The sequence below is a fragment of the Galeopterus variegatus genome, unplaced genomic scaffold, assembly GCF_000696425.1.
Source record: "Galeopterus variegatus unplaced genomic scaffold, G_variegatus-3.0.2 Scaffold85, whole genome shotgun sequence".
NCBI lineage: Eukaryota > Metazoa > Chordata > Mammalia > Dermoptera > Cynocephalidae > Galeopterus > Galeopterus variegatus.
This window is the reverse complement of record NW_007726196.1, coordinates 163,455-177,532: the sequence shown is the minus strand read 5'-3', so window position 1 is coordinate 177,532 and position 14,078 is coordinate 163,455. Positions and strand designations below refer to the sequence as shown.

Below are 14,078 nucleotides of genomic sequence, written 5' to 3'. Positions count from 1 at the left end.
ACGTCAGGGTGGAATGATTAACTTTCCTTCTCTAACATAACTTTGAGTTTCATTAAGTCCTTAAATCACTGTCCACTGGGGCATAGCAGACAAAGGACAAGACTTCTACTTTATTCCTACCCTCTCACCCCACAATGTTAGCTATAACCCTTTCCTTAAAAATACAATTAAATACCATTTATTAAAAACTATTATATTGTATGTCATACAACAGCTCCTCTACACACTTTTGTTCAGAATTTCAAATATATTTGTGGGGTTGATAAAGAAATTCTTTTTATTTCTTCTGTATCTGCTTTCTAATTTTGTATATTTATGCTTTATTTCTCTCCATTTTTCTTGATTTGGTTAGCAGATGATAGATACTTTATTGATTTATTCAGAGATCAGCTCCCAGATTCATACATTTCTTCTTTCTGTTTTCAAATTAATGATTATAAATTTTCAATTTAAAAACATGTATAGGGGGCCAAGCCCATGGCGCACTCGGGAGAGTGTGGCGCTGGGAGCGTGGCAGTGCTCCCGCCGTGGGTTTCGGATCCTATATAGGGATGACCGGTGTGCTCACAGCGCTCACTGGCTGAGCACGGTGCGGCTGGTCTCAAAAAGGACAAATAAATAAATAAATAAATAAAAACATGTATAGGACAAAGCCGCACTCCAGAGAAGGAGTAAATTGGTTCAGCCCTACTCACTATCAACAGATGGCATTACTTTTATATGTTATACCTGGTTATATTAGTTCTGCTACCAATCTATGCCTTGGGCAATGTTTGAAACAATGTCATGTTTGAAACTTATTTATAAAGAAGCCAAAATACAAATATCTTAGTTAAAATGTTTGAGTTGAAAATAAGCAACCTCAGACAAATGTCATTAACATTTACAAGTTCTGCCTTAAAACTTAATTCACACAGATGTGAAAAATCAAGACATTTGTATACTTTGGACTTCAACTTTTTTTTTTAAAATCTTTTGGGACCTAACATTTTTGTAAGTAAAGGAGTTTCTGTAATTTACACAGAGCTTATGAAACAATAAATATTCTGAAAAAGTTCTTATAACAAATCACTGCTGTTTCTCTCCTATGGAAAAGATGAAAAAAATGGGATAGGTCAATCAAAAATTTTAGTTACTAAACAACACCCATACAATCAATTTTTCAACTACACAATTAAATATACTCCTCACGAAATATACTTAATAAAACAAATTTTCCTTAAGATACGTTTGAATCATCAACGTCTAGTCACTATTACAAACAATCACAATAAAACTGATAAATTCTGTTATATTTGGTTATTAATCATTTCAGGTGAGAAACACAGATACACTACTTTTTACTATACCTTGATCAATTCCACTTAGCTGATGGTTCAAAAGAGAACTGAAAGATTCTTTCCGATCTTCATAATCATATTCTTCAACAGGCTCAACAACTGAAGGTTTGTCACGTCGTGAGTAAATAAACTGAGCAGCTAGAATATAAAATAATTGAAGAATGTTGTAGTACAGCTATTTCCCATTATTTTTTTTTAACAAAAGTTAAGGTAAGAACTAAAGATTCTGATCTACCACTTACAGACAATTACCCACATTCCATAATAATGAAAGGAAAAATAAAAACAAGCCAAGACAAAACATGCCCCAAATCCTGCTCAACTGTCCTTACTAACTACATACTTATTAATTTCTTATAATCTCTTTCCTTCTTCCCCCAATCTCTAAGACCATTCCAACTGAGCCTAGTTTCTCTACTGTCTTCAAAAACCACCTTTCCTAATATTTTATCCTTGCCTTCTGTGTTCCCTGGAATTTTCTCTTCTTTGGTACAAATATTTCAAACCATGTATCAATCAAGCTTACTTATAAGCATAATTAAGAAAACGCTAGGCTAATTTTCACTTCCTAAAAATTGTTGATTTTGCCTGAATCCAAGGATTCGTTGAAAACACAGGCCTTAACTTTTGAACAATTCATACTTTCAATCACAGAATGACACTGTAAACTAGTATCATATACTAACTTTGACTTTCAGACATCGGTCTGTGCTACTTCGCAATACTGGCTGTCAGCATTCAACATATAACTGGGTATTATATATTTCATTAATTGGAGTAAAGATAGAGGAGCAAAGTGCCAATATATGCTTGAGTATCATAAATGAAATACAAGTAAGCAAAGGTGAAAATCATCAGGCATGCCCAAAGTATTGATGTTTCTGCCTTAACTGGATGCCCACTGAACTTAATCCTGGAGACTGTGTTCAATTGTGAAGGAATAAAATTAAAAAATATGTTAAGAAGGACAGAAATATAAATACAGTATTCAAAAGGCAAGGCATTATGAGGGGCTTTACATTATTTAGCTTTCTGTAAGAGCATGTAACCAACATGTTAAGCCCACTGCTTAAAGTCCCCACATTTGACTTTTGAACACGTTTTCTGGAAGGCATTATTTATTAAAGGGAAACTATATTCAAAATTTATAGATAATGCATAGAATATAAAGCTATGACCTATGTGTAACATCTACACTCAGAAGGCCACAGCATAAATGCTCTATTTCACAGTATAAGTGAATGGCCTCACAGACTAGCAGAGAAGGCAAAGAAAAAAATGTAATGACACACATAATTTAAAAGTCAAATGAGTTGTACAGATAACAAGTTCTGCAGAAGCACAGAAGATTAAGTAATCACTAAAGACTGGAACAGTTATAATAAAGAAGGTGAGAACATAGGAAGAGCTGAAGAAGAGATGGAAGAAATCTTGAACAAGGTGAACAGAGTAAGAGAAATACAGAGCAGCTGGCAGAATTCAATCTATTCTGCTATAATGCATGTTTTTTTTTAAACACAAATTAGCTCATACTGATTGGTAAATGAGAGAATGATTAGAGTGTAACATTGGAGATGCTGTAGTTTATCAAATTTTGCCCCATCACTTCAATGTTTTGCATCGCTGCATAATAGCAACAGACACAAAATCCAATAACACTAACCACAGAGCTATATTATATTATAATTATAATTGTACTGTAATGTCTCATAGCCTTACATTCCTCCTCTTGACTCAGTTGGGCAATACTCCCTGTTCTGGAAGTCCTTACTGCTTGGTTCTCCAAGTTCTGTCAGCATTTTGCCTTGTAATATTACTTATTAGTTTCAACCCTTTCTTACACCTCCTTCTAGCAAGGTTTCACCTTTTTTTAACGTAAAGTCCTACATTTACTGGAGTATTTAATAGGAACTTAATGTAGCTTTTCAAATGTGCAAGTATTTTTGAGATAATTACTGTTTTTGTTAGTACTCTATAGGTTGAGTAGTCTGTCCTGATTCTACTTTTTCCCAGAAGTTATTTTTAGTATATAATTTTAAAGACCACAAAGTTTTTCAGGAATGCACATATTATGTTGAATATATATATATATATATATATATATATATATATCTCCATCCCTATTTTTCCCCCTCTGTGCAAGGAGATAATAATAGTGGCATTATAAAGTCAGCATGACTAAATAGCAGAAGAGACATCATTCTACTCATAAATTCTCTAAAGGGAACCACTTTTTTTCACATGTTAAAGTCTCAGAATTAGAGATGTGTCTTAGAATCAAATGGCATCTGGGTATTATGTAATAGTTAGATTGATAGCCTTTTGTTTTAAAGTGGTCCATAAAATGATGATATATCTTACAATCCATGGCAACTTAGATTTAATAAAATGTGGTAGTACCAAAAAATGTAATAAACTGGACCATTTTTTACCTGGTGGTTTACAAACTGCTTTCCTGGCTTTAAAAAACTGATTTCAGTTTAGCCTAAAAGTAACAAATACACTTCCCCTAACATTCTCTCATACATCTGAACTGTGAGGAAGATACTTAACACAAATCAAAATAATTAAGTAAGGCAGGAAACCAGATGCTTCCCTCAACAAGTTTCACTTAGGAAATATTGACAAGGAAGAGGAAGTTCTTTCAATGTACAGGCTTCTACTCTACCTCTTCAGAGCTATTTTTTCTGGGGGTTTTCCTACCACCATCATGCCCCTCACACACACAAATCCAATTCAGAAACATATACTGTGACCATTGTTTGGAAGTAGTAATGGCTGGGTTTGCCAGGGAGGGAACAAGGGCAGGAAAACTCCCCCAACAAAAATAGCTATTAGAGAAGGAAAAAAAGTGGTCCAAACCTTTGAAGTTGAAATGAGAGCCCAAAAGGCAACAAATACAATAAAAATGGAACGAGAGAAAAAAACAATGATGAAAAAACAGTAAATACAAAATGTTATTCTTCTCTAAAATTTTAAATCACAAACTTTGATGGAAGTGCTTTCTGAAAAAAAATGGACACCAACAGTGATTTTTTAAATTTAAGGCATTCTGACAAACACAAAAGTTCAAGGAATTCGAAATCTATCTCCTGAAACTACCTCAAATTGTTTCCTAAAAACCTTAAAATAAAAATCATCTGAGGCACTCATTAAAGATACAGCTCTCTCTAGGCTGTGGTGGTGGAACGGAGCAGAACAATTACTCCCAGCTAATTCATATCATCAGAGAAGGTTAGGAAACATTGGCCTACAGTCTCTCCTTTCATCTGTCCCATCTGTAGTACACTTTGTATATCGTCATCAGTCACCTGCCTAAAATACCACCCTCCTTACTCAAAAACCTCTAATAGGTGGACACTACAAACACAAAATTTAAAACCGTCTTCCTCAATCTGGTTCCTATTTCCTTTCATAGCCCTCTTTCCTGCTACAACTTGCGTTAATCCTGTGAGTCTCCCAAAAGAAGCCTCACTTAGAGGAAATTACTTAAGCAATGTTGTTTCCTCTACCTGGGACGCCATTCTTACTCCCAAATTTACCAGCCCCAATCCCATCTCCTTCCAGAAGCACTCCCAGGTTCCTTCAGTCTGGATTATTTTCTTTACACAACATACTGTTGTAGCAAACTGTTTGAATGAGACTTTAAACAAACTGCCTTACATCAAACTAATTTATAAATTTATTAGAATAGTGTTTTTTTATACATAAACTGATGTCCAATAAAGGTTTTGAATTGAAATGGACCAAATAAGAACCACTTCCAATCACACTAGCTGAAACAAAATACATAACCATTCAAATAAAGTTTTATATATAAGCTCTTTTTTGCTATCCCCACTCTTGACATATATTCAATACTCAGTACCAAAGTCAACCTTATCTAAAGGAAGTAAAAAAGCTGTAACATTTAGAAATCATCTATCCATCGGAAAAAATTGTATGTAGTAGACTTGAAAAAAATACATGTGCTGACGAATTTTAGAGAGAAATTCCTAGTAATTGGAAAATTCACTCAATTATCAGACCTCATTAGACTATGAGTATGATCATTTCTTCAATGACATGAGCTGCTTCTTTAACAACAGAAAGTATTCTAAAACTATTCATTTTTTTATTGAAAATTACTTGGAAAATATACAACTAAAGAGGAAACTAAATTTCTGATACAATGTTACTCCTATTTTATAAATGTTTTTAAAAATAAAAAAATCCAAAGTCACATGCTTTTGTTAAAAATACAGTTTGTCACAAAAGAAACAAAACCACTTAACTATCTCCTGCTTTGATAATGTTACTTGACCTCTTGGTGTGTACAAAAGTAACTCTCAGAGTCAGACTGTCCTGAATATAAACCACATTCAAGGCACACATCAAGAACTATGAGAGATACACGAGTTGACATCGTCTTCAAGAAAGCTAGGCCATAAATGCAAATCTCAGAAAAACACCCTCCAAAGGTCTGACTTTGTGTGCTGTTAGCTCATTACTCATGGTTAAATGTTATTTATCCAGAGAAGATTAGATAAATGACTGCATTAGCCTGAAATATTAAGGTCTTTTGCACTTAGAGAGTAATCTCTCTCTCTATAAAGATTTCCACTCTTATGCAAGCCATAGTCAACCAACTTCCAAGTCCTATGGACCTCAACTCCTGTGAAGTTTCTTAGGAATCTATTTCCAAATCCAGTGCTACCACTCTTGTCCCCAACAAACGGTTCTTAGTGCATGCCATTAGAATACTCTAATGGACTTGTTAAAACAGCTTCCCCACTCTCAGCGTTTCTGACTATTGGGTAGAGCCCCCAGAACTGCATTTCTAACAAACCTTCAAGTGATGCTAATGGTACAGGGCCCACATCTGGAGAACACTGTCCTAAAATAACTTCATCTCTTCTAGATTAGTATAATAGCTTCCTAACTAGTCTATCTACATCCACTCATGTACCATCTTCAATCTATTCTCTACCATGTAGGAGAGATTTTTTAAAAAACACAAATATGATATTATACTCATATCATCTTCTCATTTCCATGAACATGCAACATTCTCCACTGTACTTAGAACACGAGTGGTAAGAATAGTGCTACCAGACATCACTTTGTCACCTCTAAAGTTTAAGTTACTAGTCAGCTGTGATGCTGAATTAAAGGAGTCCCAAAGGGCAAGTGCCTAGGAGGTTCCTTGGTATTTTGTTTCAGGTTTCAGGTATTTTGTTATAAGCAACAGAAATGGACTAATACATCCCTATAAAATGTCTTCTTTTGAGTCCCTGCATAAGGAGCTTTAAAGAAATGCTGGTTATCAGGCTGGCCCATGGCTCACTTGGGAGAGTGTGGTGCTGATAACACCAAGTCAAGGGTTAAGATCCCCTTACCAGTCATCTTCTTTTTAAAAAAAAAAAAAGAAAAAGAAAGAAAGAAATGCTGGTTATCAAGACATCTGTCAGCTTCAAAAAAAAAGAAAAAGAAAGAAAGAAATGCTGGTTATCAAGACATCTGTCAGCTTCTAACCAACCAGCTTTGTTGGTGATGCTGGGGTTAAAGCCTCTGCAAAGTATATTGCTTCTTTGACAGCTGGCTCCCTTTTAGTATCAGCCAACAAGGAGACGCTAAAGGGAGACTGGAAGGCTGGAGGAGAAAGGTGCATGTTCCTTCCTTTACGCTTCTTGTTCCAATGTCATCCCAGCAACACATCACATCGTAGAAGTGGTTTGTTCCAGTAAAGAGCAATTAATATCAATTTTCAGTTTTTCCAAAACTCCCAGAAGCAGCTTCAACTCGCCCCTTCACTCCCCAGACACCACAACCAGCCAATAAGCTGTAATGCCGTCTTTGAAAAGCTGAATCCCAGCTTCGCAGGGTCCCTTTGGAGGCACCAGCATCAGCTATGCAGTGCCTCCATCCGTAGAGGTCTGAGGCCCAGCTCCACAGTTCCTCCTGTAAACTTCACAGGCAAAGCAGAACCCTCTCCTCATGGTCTAAGTGCCAGCTCCAAGGAGCCCCCACAAGCTTCTAAAGGTCAATTTTAACTTCATCCATTTGATCCCCTAAGAACTAGGGAAGGTACCAGGCAGCAGCCAAAAAAAAAAAGAACTAGAGATTGTAAATGTTTCCTGAAGTTACTACCTTCTTGATATTTTGGTTGCCCTTTTCCCATTTTTTTGTTCTGTAATACCTGGTTAACAACTTTTTATATTAAATTCTCCCTGGCAAAATAACTGGTGCAATTTTTATCTCCTAACAGAATACTTTCTGATAATAGTGAGACATTAAAAGACAAAAGGAAAGGCCATGATTAAGCTAAATGAGGAAAGAACTTGACCTGAAGAGCAGACCTACAAATAAAAAGCTAGATGCATTTCAGAATAACAAGTAACAGGAAAAAGATGACATAAAGAGTAGAGGTACTAAGACAACTTCTACAGCATATATGCCTTTATAAAGAAAAAGGAATGATAAAGGGCAAAGGGCAAATTATATTTGGTCTTCAGAAGCTAAAAATGGGATTAAAGCAGGTACAGTTTACAGGATAGCCCAGCAGACTATAGGGTAACTAAAACAAGGAAAATATGGGCCGGCCCGGTGGTGCACTCGGTAGAGTGCGGCACTTGGGAGTGCGGCGGCGCTCCCGCCAAGGGTTCGGATCCCATGTAGAGACCGGTCCACTCACTGGTTGAGCGCAGTGCGGGTGTGACACCGAGGGTTGCGTGCAATCCCGTTACCGGTCACGAAAAAAGACAAAAAAAAAAAAAAAAAAAAAAAAAACAAGGAAAATATCTTAGTCCATTCTTAGGCTGCCATAACAAAATAACATCAACTGGGTAGATTACAAACAACAGAAATTTTGCTGTCACCACCCCGAGCCCCACCAGGGTACTGACACGTGCAGCTGGCGGAAGCTAAACCCAGCCACAACCTGGTAAAGAGCATACCAAAATCACCATTTCCATGCAGGTAGCCCACCATAGCCACCGCAATTGCCATGGCTGCTGCAAAAGTGGCTAGTCACTATAGCATTAGTCACAGCCACTGTCCAGACTGTCAACTGCCCTGAAATAGGGAAAGGCAGCAGCAGAGACCAACAAAACAAAAAAACAGAAAAACAAAAAAAAAAATAAGAGGTCCTCTCTCTCCACAAAGCACACTACAGAGTAATAGAAGAAGCATCTGATTTACAATAATAGGGAAGGACTTGATCACACCTGTCTCGGTACTGGACAGATCATCTAGGCAACAAACCAATAGAGGAACAGTTAATCTATCAGATGGAGAGAACAAATCTATGGTTATTAGAGGGGGAAGGGGGAGGGGGAAACGGAGAAGGGGGAGATTAGATAAGGGGCATAAAGAATGATTTGTAACAATGAATATGCTAATAAAAAACAAATTTTTTTAAAAAGAAGCCATTAAAAAAATAAAAATAAATTTACTTCTCATAGCTCTGGAGGCTGGAAAGTACAAAATCAAGGCATATTAGAATACCAGCTTAGAGGGGTGCCTACTTGCTGTGTCCTCACACAGTGGAAGGGTGAGCGATCTCTCTGGAGTCTCTTTTATAAGGGCACTAATCCCACTTATGAGAGTTCTGCCATCATGACCTAATCACCTCCAAAAGGCCCAACCTCTTAATATTATCATGTTGGGAGTTAAGATTTCAATATATGAATTTTGGGGAAACACATTCAGTCCATAGCAGAGGACTTTGAAGGAAATGTTAATTATATAAAACCTCTAAACTTGTGAAAAGTGAATTTTATGAATTACATTTATGCTATACATAAGTACATGTTAATTGTACCCCCTTTTATGCCATATTCACATTTAGTGGAGCATTTAAACCAATTGTATAGATAGTAGGTTAAAATTTGAAGACAAATGTATTGGTAGGGAAATAACCAAGAGAAAGCTGATCAAAGACTCAGTCTTTGCTAAAAAGAAACATGATAGTTCTCTTTACATGGTGGAAGAGAAGAAATCTTTGGGCAGGAGAGATAGAACATGCAGCTGTGATATGGACTCATACATGAATTTGAACTCTAAATCCCTCTGTGGCCTCATCAGAAGTCTGAACTAGACATATTTGGTTTATTTGCTAAACTATTTAACAGTAGATAAACTAAATATTAATGGAAGTCCATGCATAACACCCAATGTTTCTAATATTCAAAAGATACTTAGGGATATAAAATTAACTGCTGCCTGCCTCCAGAAGTTTTAGAATTTCCTTATTGACTAAATTACCATTTTAGTACATTTAGGTTAATTGCAGGTTATCAAAAAGACACCTGCACTCCCATGTTCATTGCAACAATATTCACAGTAGTCAGATGGAATCAACCTAAATGCCAATCAATGGATGAATAGATTCAAAAACTGTGGCATGGGGCCACCCAGGGTCCTGAGGTGTGGAGCCAGGGACCAACCCCTCTTCCCGTAGCCAGGCACACCACCGCTGCCATGGGGCCATTACTCTTTCAGAAGGAGAGAAGAAATCTAGGGTTATCAAAATTGGGAGGGGGGAGAAAAAAGGGGATGGGGAGAGACTGGGTAAGTACAATTTGTAATAATATATATGCTAATAATATTGATTTGATAATATATGTTAATGTTGAACCCAAAAAATATGTATAATCAATCACAATTCAATAAAATAAATAAATAGTAAACTGTGGCAAATACATACAATGGAACACTATTCAGCTACAAAAGAAATAACATCCTATCATTTGCAGCAACATGGATGGAACTGGAAACCATCATGTTAAACGATGTCAGGCACAAAAAGACAAATACCACATGATCTCACTCATGTGGAATCTTAAAAAAAAAAAACAGTGCTTCTCACAGAAGTAGGAAGTAGAATAGTGGAATAGTTACCAGAGACCAAGAGGGGAGGGGGTTGGGGGGAGGAGAAGTTGTGAACTAATAGGTACAAAACTATGCTGTCTACCCTAAGTGAGAATCACTGTGCAGTATATACATGTACTGAAACAACACACTGTACCCCACAAAAATGTACAAGTAAATCTTAAAATAAAATTTTTTTAAAAAATTCACCTGTTGATGGCGAAATACAATAATCATCCTCTACAGACTGGCCATAGAGATCATCATCTTCAAAATCTAAAATAAAAACAAGAGATAAATTCATACAGATTTTTTTTATATTATTAGTTATTAATAAGGAAGTACCTGAATTCTCTAAGAAAATTAAACTGTTTATCAAAGTTAAAGGAATCTAGAGTGTCTATTTTCCAAAAAATTCTAAAAATTTCACCCATAAAAATAGATATTTAGGGCCGGCCCGGTGGCGCACTGCTACAGTGCGCCGCTTGGGAGCGTGGTGGCGCTCCCGCCAAGGGTTCGGATCCCACATACAGACCGGTTCCCGCTCACTGGCTGAGCGAGGTGCAGGCGCAGCACCGAGGTTTGCGATCCCGTTGCCGGTCCCGGTCTGGTACGGGCGCGACACTGAGGGTTGCGATCCGTTGCCGGACACGAAAAAAGACAAAAAGGAAAAAAAAAAAATAGATATTTAGGGCCGGCCCGGTGGCGCACTGCTACAGTGCGCCGCTTGGGAGCGTGGTGGCGCTCCCGCCAAGGGTTCGGATCCCACATACAGACCGGTTCCCGCTCACTGGCTGAGCGAGGTGCAGGCGCAGCACCGAGGTTTGCGATCCCGTTGCCGGTCCCGGTCTGGTACGGGCGCGACACTGAGGGTTGCGATCCGTTGCCGGACACGAAAAAAGACAAAAAGGAAAAAAAAAAAATAGATATTTACTGACATTTCCATATTTATGAAGACATACATGGTTCTTCAGTTTTTAAGCTAACTGGCTTTTATTAAATTTCTCCAAGTTTTCACCTCGTGATCAAAAAATAATAATAATCCTACAAACAATATACTTGAATTGTTTTTCCGGTGTTGACAAAAACCTGAAATAAGCTTCCATCCATTTTTTTCACCAAGTATCCTCTATAGCCAAAGAACCTCTTTTCCACAGAACTGACTAGCACAGGGTATACAATCAGATCATGAAAGTAGTTTTTCTTCATGTAGAGTGAAGCAATCTCTACAAAAACAAGCTTACCCTAAACTCCCTTGTGATCACCACACTGAAGGCTAACTGGCTTTTTTTTCCCTCCTGACTGGAATATGCTCTTTGACAGATTTTCCAAAGGCTACTTCTTTCCCCTAGTTAAGGTTCCAGCTCAAATGTCATCTTTTTGCAGAAGTCTTCTCTGACCACTTTGGGTAAAGCAGCAAGTCCCCCTGCCACTTTTACCCTCTAGCACGCTCCTCCAATTTATTGTCTTCAAAGCACCACACCTGTTTCACTCCACGAGCTTATCAGCTCCTTCAGGACATGACTTGGTTTAGCCAACTACACATATTCGGCACTAAATTAATATTTGTTTTCTTATAAATTAATGAATCAAATTATTTAAAACTAAAAACCCACAAGGAACATACATATATTTACCTAAATGTATTTATTCATTGATTTGACAAATACTAACACTATTCCAGGGACTATTAGAGACACTTGTGGTACAACAGCGAGAATATTCCCAGCTCTCCTGAAACCTAAAATCTGATGGGGAACACAGACAAAAAAAATGGGCAATTACAAAACCATATGACAAGAGCTGAACATGAGAGATACAAAGCAATTTGGGAATAGACACATGAAGAACAAAACTAGAATTGGGAGTGTAGTGGCTAAGGAAAGATTCACAAGAATATAATATCCAAAGGATTGGGTTAGCTAGTTTCTAACCATACTCATGCAGCAGGAACAGCATGCTCAAAGGCTGAGACCAAATGTTTCTGGCAAAGAATAATTAGATATATGCTACATTGGATAAAAATGTGTAACATGCAATGAATTATTAGATCACAATCTGAGTTAATAAATAATAATTCATCAGCAAATAAATGAGAGATCATTCACAAACAAAAATATATTTTTAGATATTAAAGACAAGAATCTTTTTTACTAGGTCAGTTTGTCAATACTGAAATTGAGCCCAAAGTACCACAATATGAAAAGATGAAGAGAAATCTTTCCTGCGATCATTGTAAAGCAGTTTGTTTCTACAACAAAATTTTGATTATTTACTACATGGAACACATTGTGTCAGCTACTGGAGTAAATATAAAAGTAAGTATAGACTTCGCCTTACTGGGACTTTTAAATTAGTAGCTGAGGCAGTCGTGTAAAGTACTATCAAAATTACAGAGAAAAACAATGTGAGAATTAAACGGAGAAACCAATAGGTTTTTGGGTACAAACCCTCTCTGATAAGGTTATGTGAATTCTGAGAATTTTTAAATTATTATTCTGAGACTCCAAGGGAGAGCCTAACTGGGAAGAGGCCATATGACGCTGTGCAGCACCTTCCCCTCCCAACCTAAGATCAATCCCAAAGAGAAAAAATCACGACTTAAAACAACGCCATTCTATGGCACTCAGATGTCCTGTTATTTTCCCCAACTGGGCTTCCTCGAATTCCAGCCTGGCACCACTGACGAGTAACTCATAAATCGCAGTGGATGCCAATGGGCTGAGATCCCAGCTGGAACAGCGAAAATGACGTCCCGACATGACCCTACCACCTACCTTCATCGTAGTTATAGCCTCGGACATTCCGATGCCGGGCCATAGCGGCGGAGAGGGCGTTTATCACAGCCCCTTCCAAAACACTCCGCTCAGATCCTGATAAGGCGCCAACTGCGGCCTGGAGAACACCTATGCGCCATCTTGGCTTCCGGCAGGCCTCTGCGCCCAGCGACTGCGCACGCGCGACGTGTTATCCGCGCACTGCGCGACGGCAACGCCCGGGGTCACTGCCCACCTCCCCGGGAACGCATGCGTACTTAAGCGCATGGGGGATGGGTTTTTTTTTTTTTTTTTTTTTTTTTTTTTGCCGTGGACCCGCCCAGGAGCTCGTCGACTGATAGGGTTTCCTAAAGGGGAAATACCGTCACCTATAATTTATTGGTTTGGGCGAAATATTGAGAATGGCGATCCTGGATCTGCACTAGTGTTCCAGGTTATTTCCAAAATTTAGTTTCTGATAATCAACTGAAAAAGCTGACTGTGTGTTCAATAAGAGCAGGGACCTTCTTTTATTCAACTTACATCTTAAAGGCCTAGTTAGGCACACAATAGGCATTCAACAAATTTGAGTAAATTTGCTATAATAATTTGTCCAAGCTTTAGAAGGGGAGAAACGGCTATTTTTAAATGCGTATATACAGTTGCATTGAGAACCTGGCTCAATAGGTCACCATGCTTTCGTGTAATTCTTGGCTTTGTGTATGCACTCGATCCTATATGAATACCTCTAGTAAACAACTATCTGCCCTCAGCTATGTAAACGATCTTTATCGGCGTCTTAGAGAAGGAGTCACAGAGCATTCATTGAACACATAATCATGTGTAACCTGCTAAGAGGATTAAATATAGCTTTTTAGACATAGCACTGGCATTAGGTGGTAATGATGAATGTTGTTGATGCATAAATACATAACCTATTAAATGTTCTCATTTCTTGAACATGAAGTTAATAATGCTATGTAAAAAACCAACCTCATAATCATACTGAACAGACCCCTTAAGTTCTAGCTTGTGTTTTTGAAATGGTGATACTTTACATCAAGGGCAAATGTCAAATTCTAGAAATGAATTAAAAGCTTACTCAGCTTTTTATTATCCGCAATAGAAAGAA

General features: G+C 37.6%; 1 protein-coding gene across 2 annotated transcripts in view; it reads right to left on the bottom strand.

Moving 5' to 3' along the window:
• HBS1L (HBS1-like translational GTPase) overlaps window positions 1-13,207 on the bottom strand; it is a 79,279-nt gene extending 66,072 nt beyond the window's left edge. Inside the window, exons 1-3 of one of the 2 annotated variants that reach the window (XM_008580305.1) lie at window positions 12,968-13,207; window positions 10,401-10,466; window positions 1,350-1,478 (exon numbers count right to left, since the gene is read on the bottom strand). In XM_008580305.1, the coding sequence (XP_008578527.1) occupies window positions 1,350-1,478; window positions 10,401-10,466; window positions 12,968-13,010 (238 nt within the window). In that variant the 5' untranslated portion in view covers window positions 13,011-13,207. The remainder of the gene's footprint in view (window positions 1-1,349; window positions 1,479-10,400; window positions 10,467-12,967) is intronic. The other variant, XM_008580299.1, reaches the window with a different exon arrangement.
• Between the last annotated feature and the right edge of the window lie 871 nt (window positions 13,208-14,078).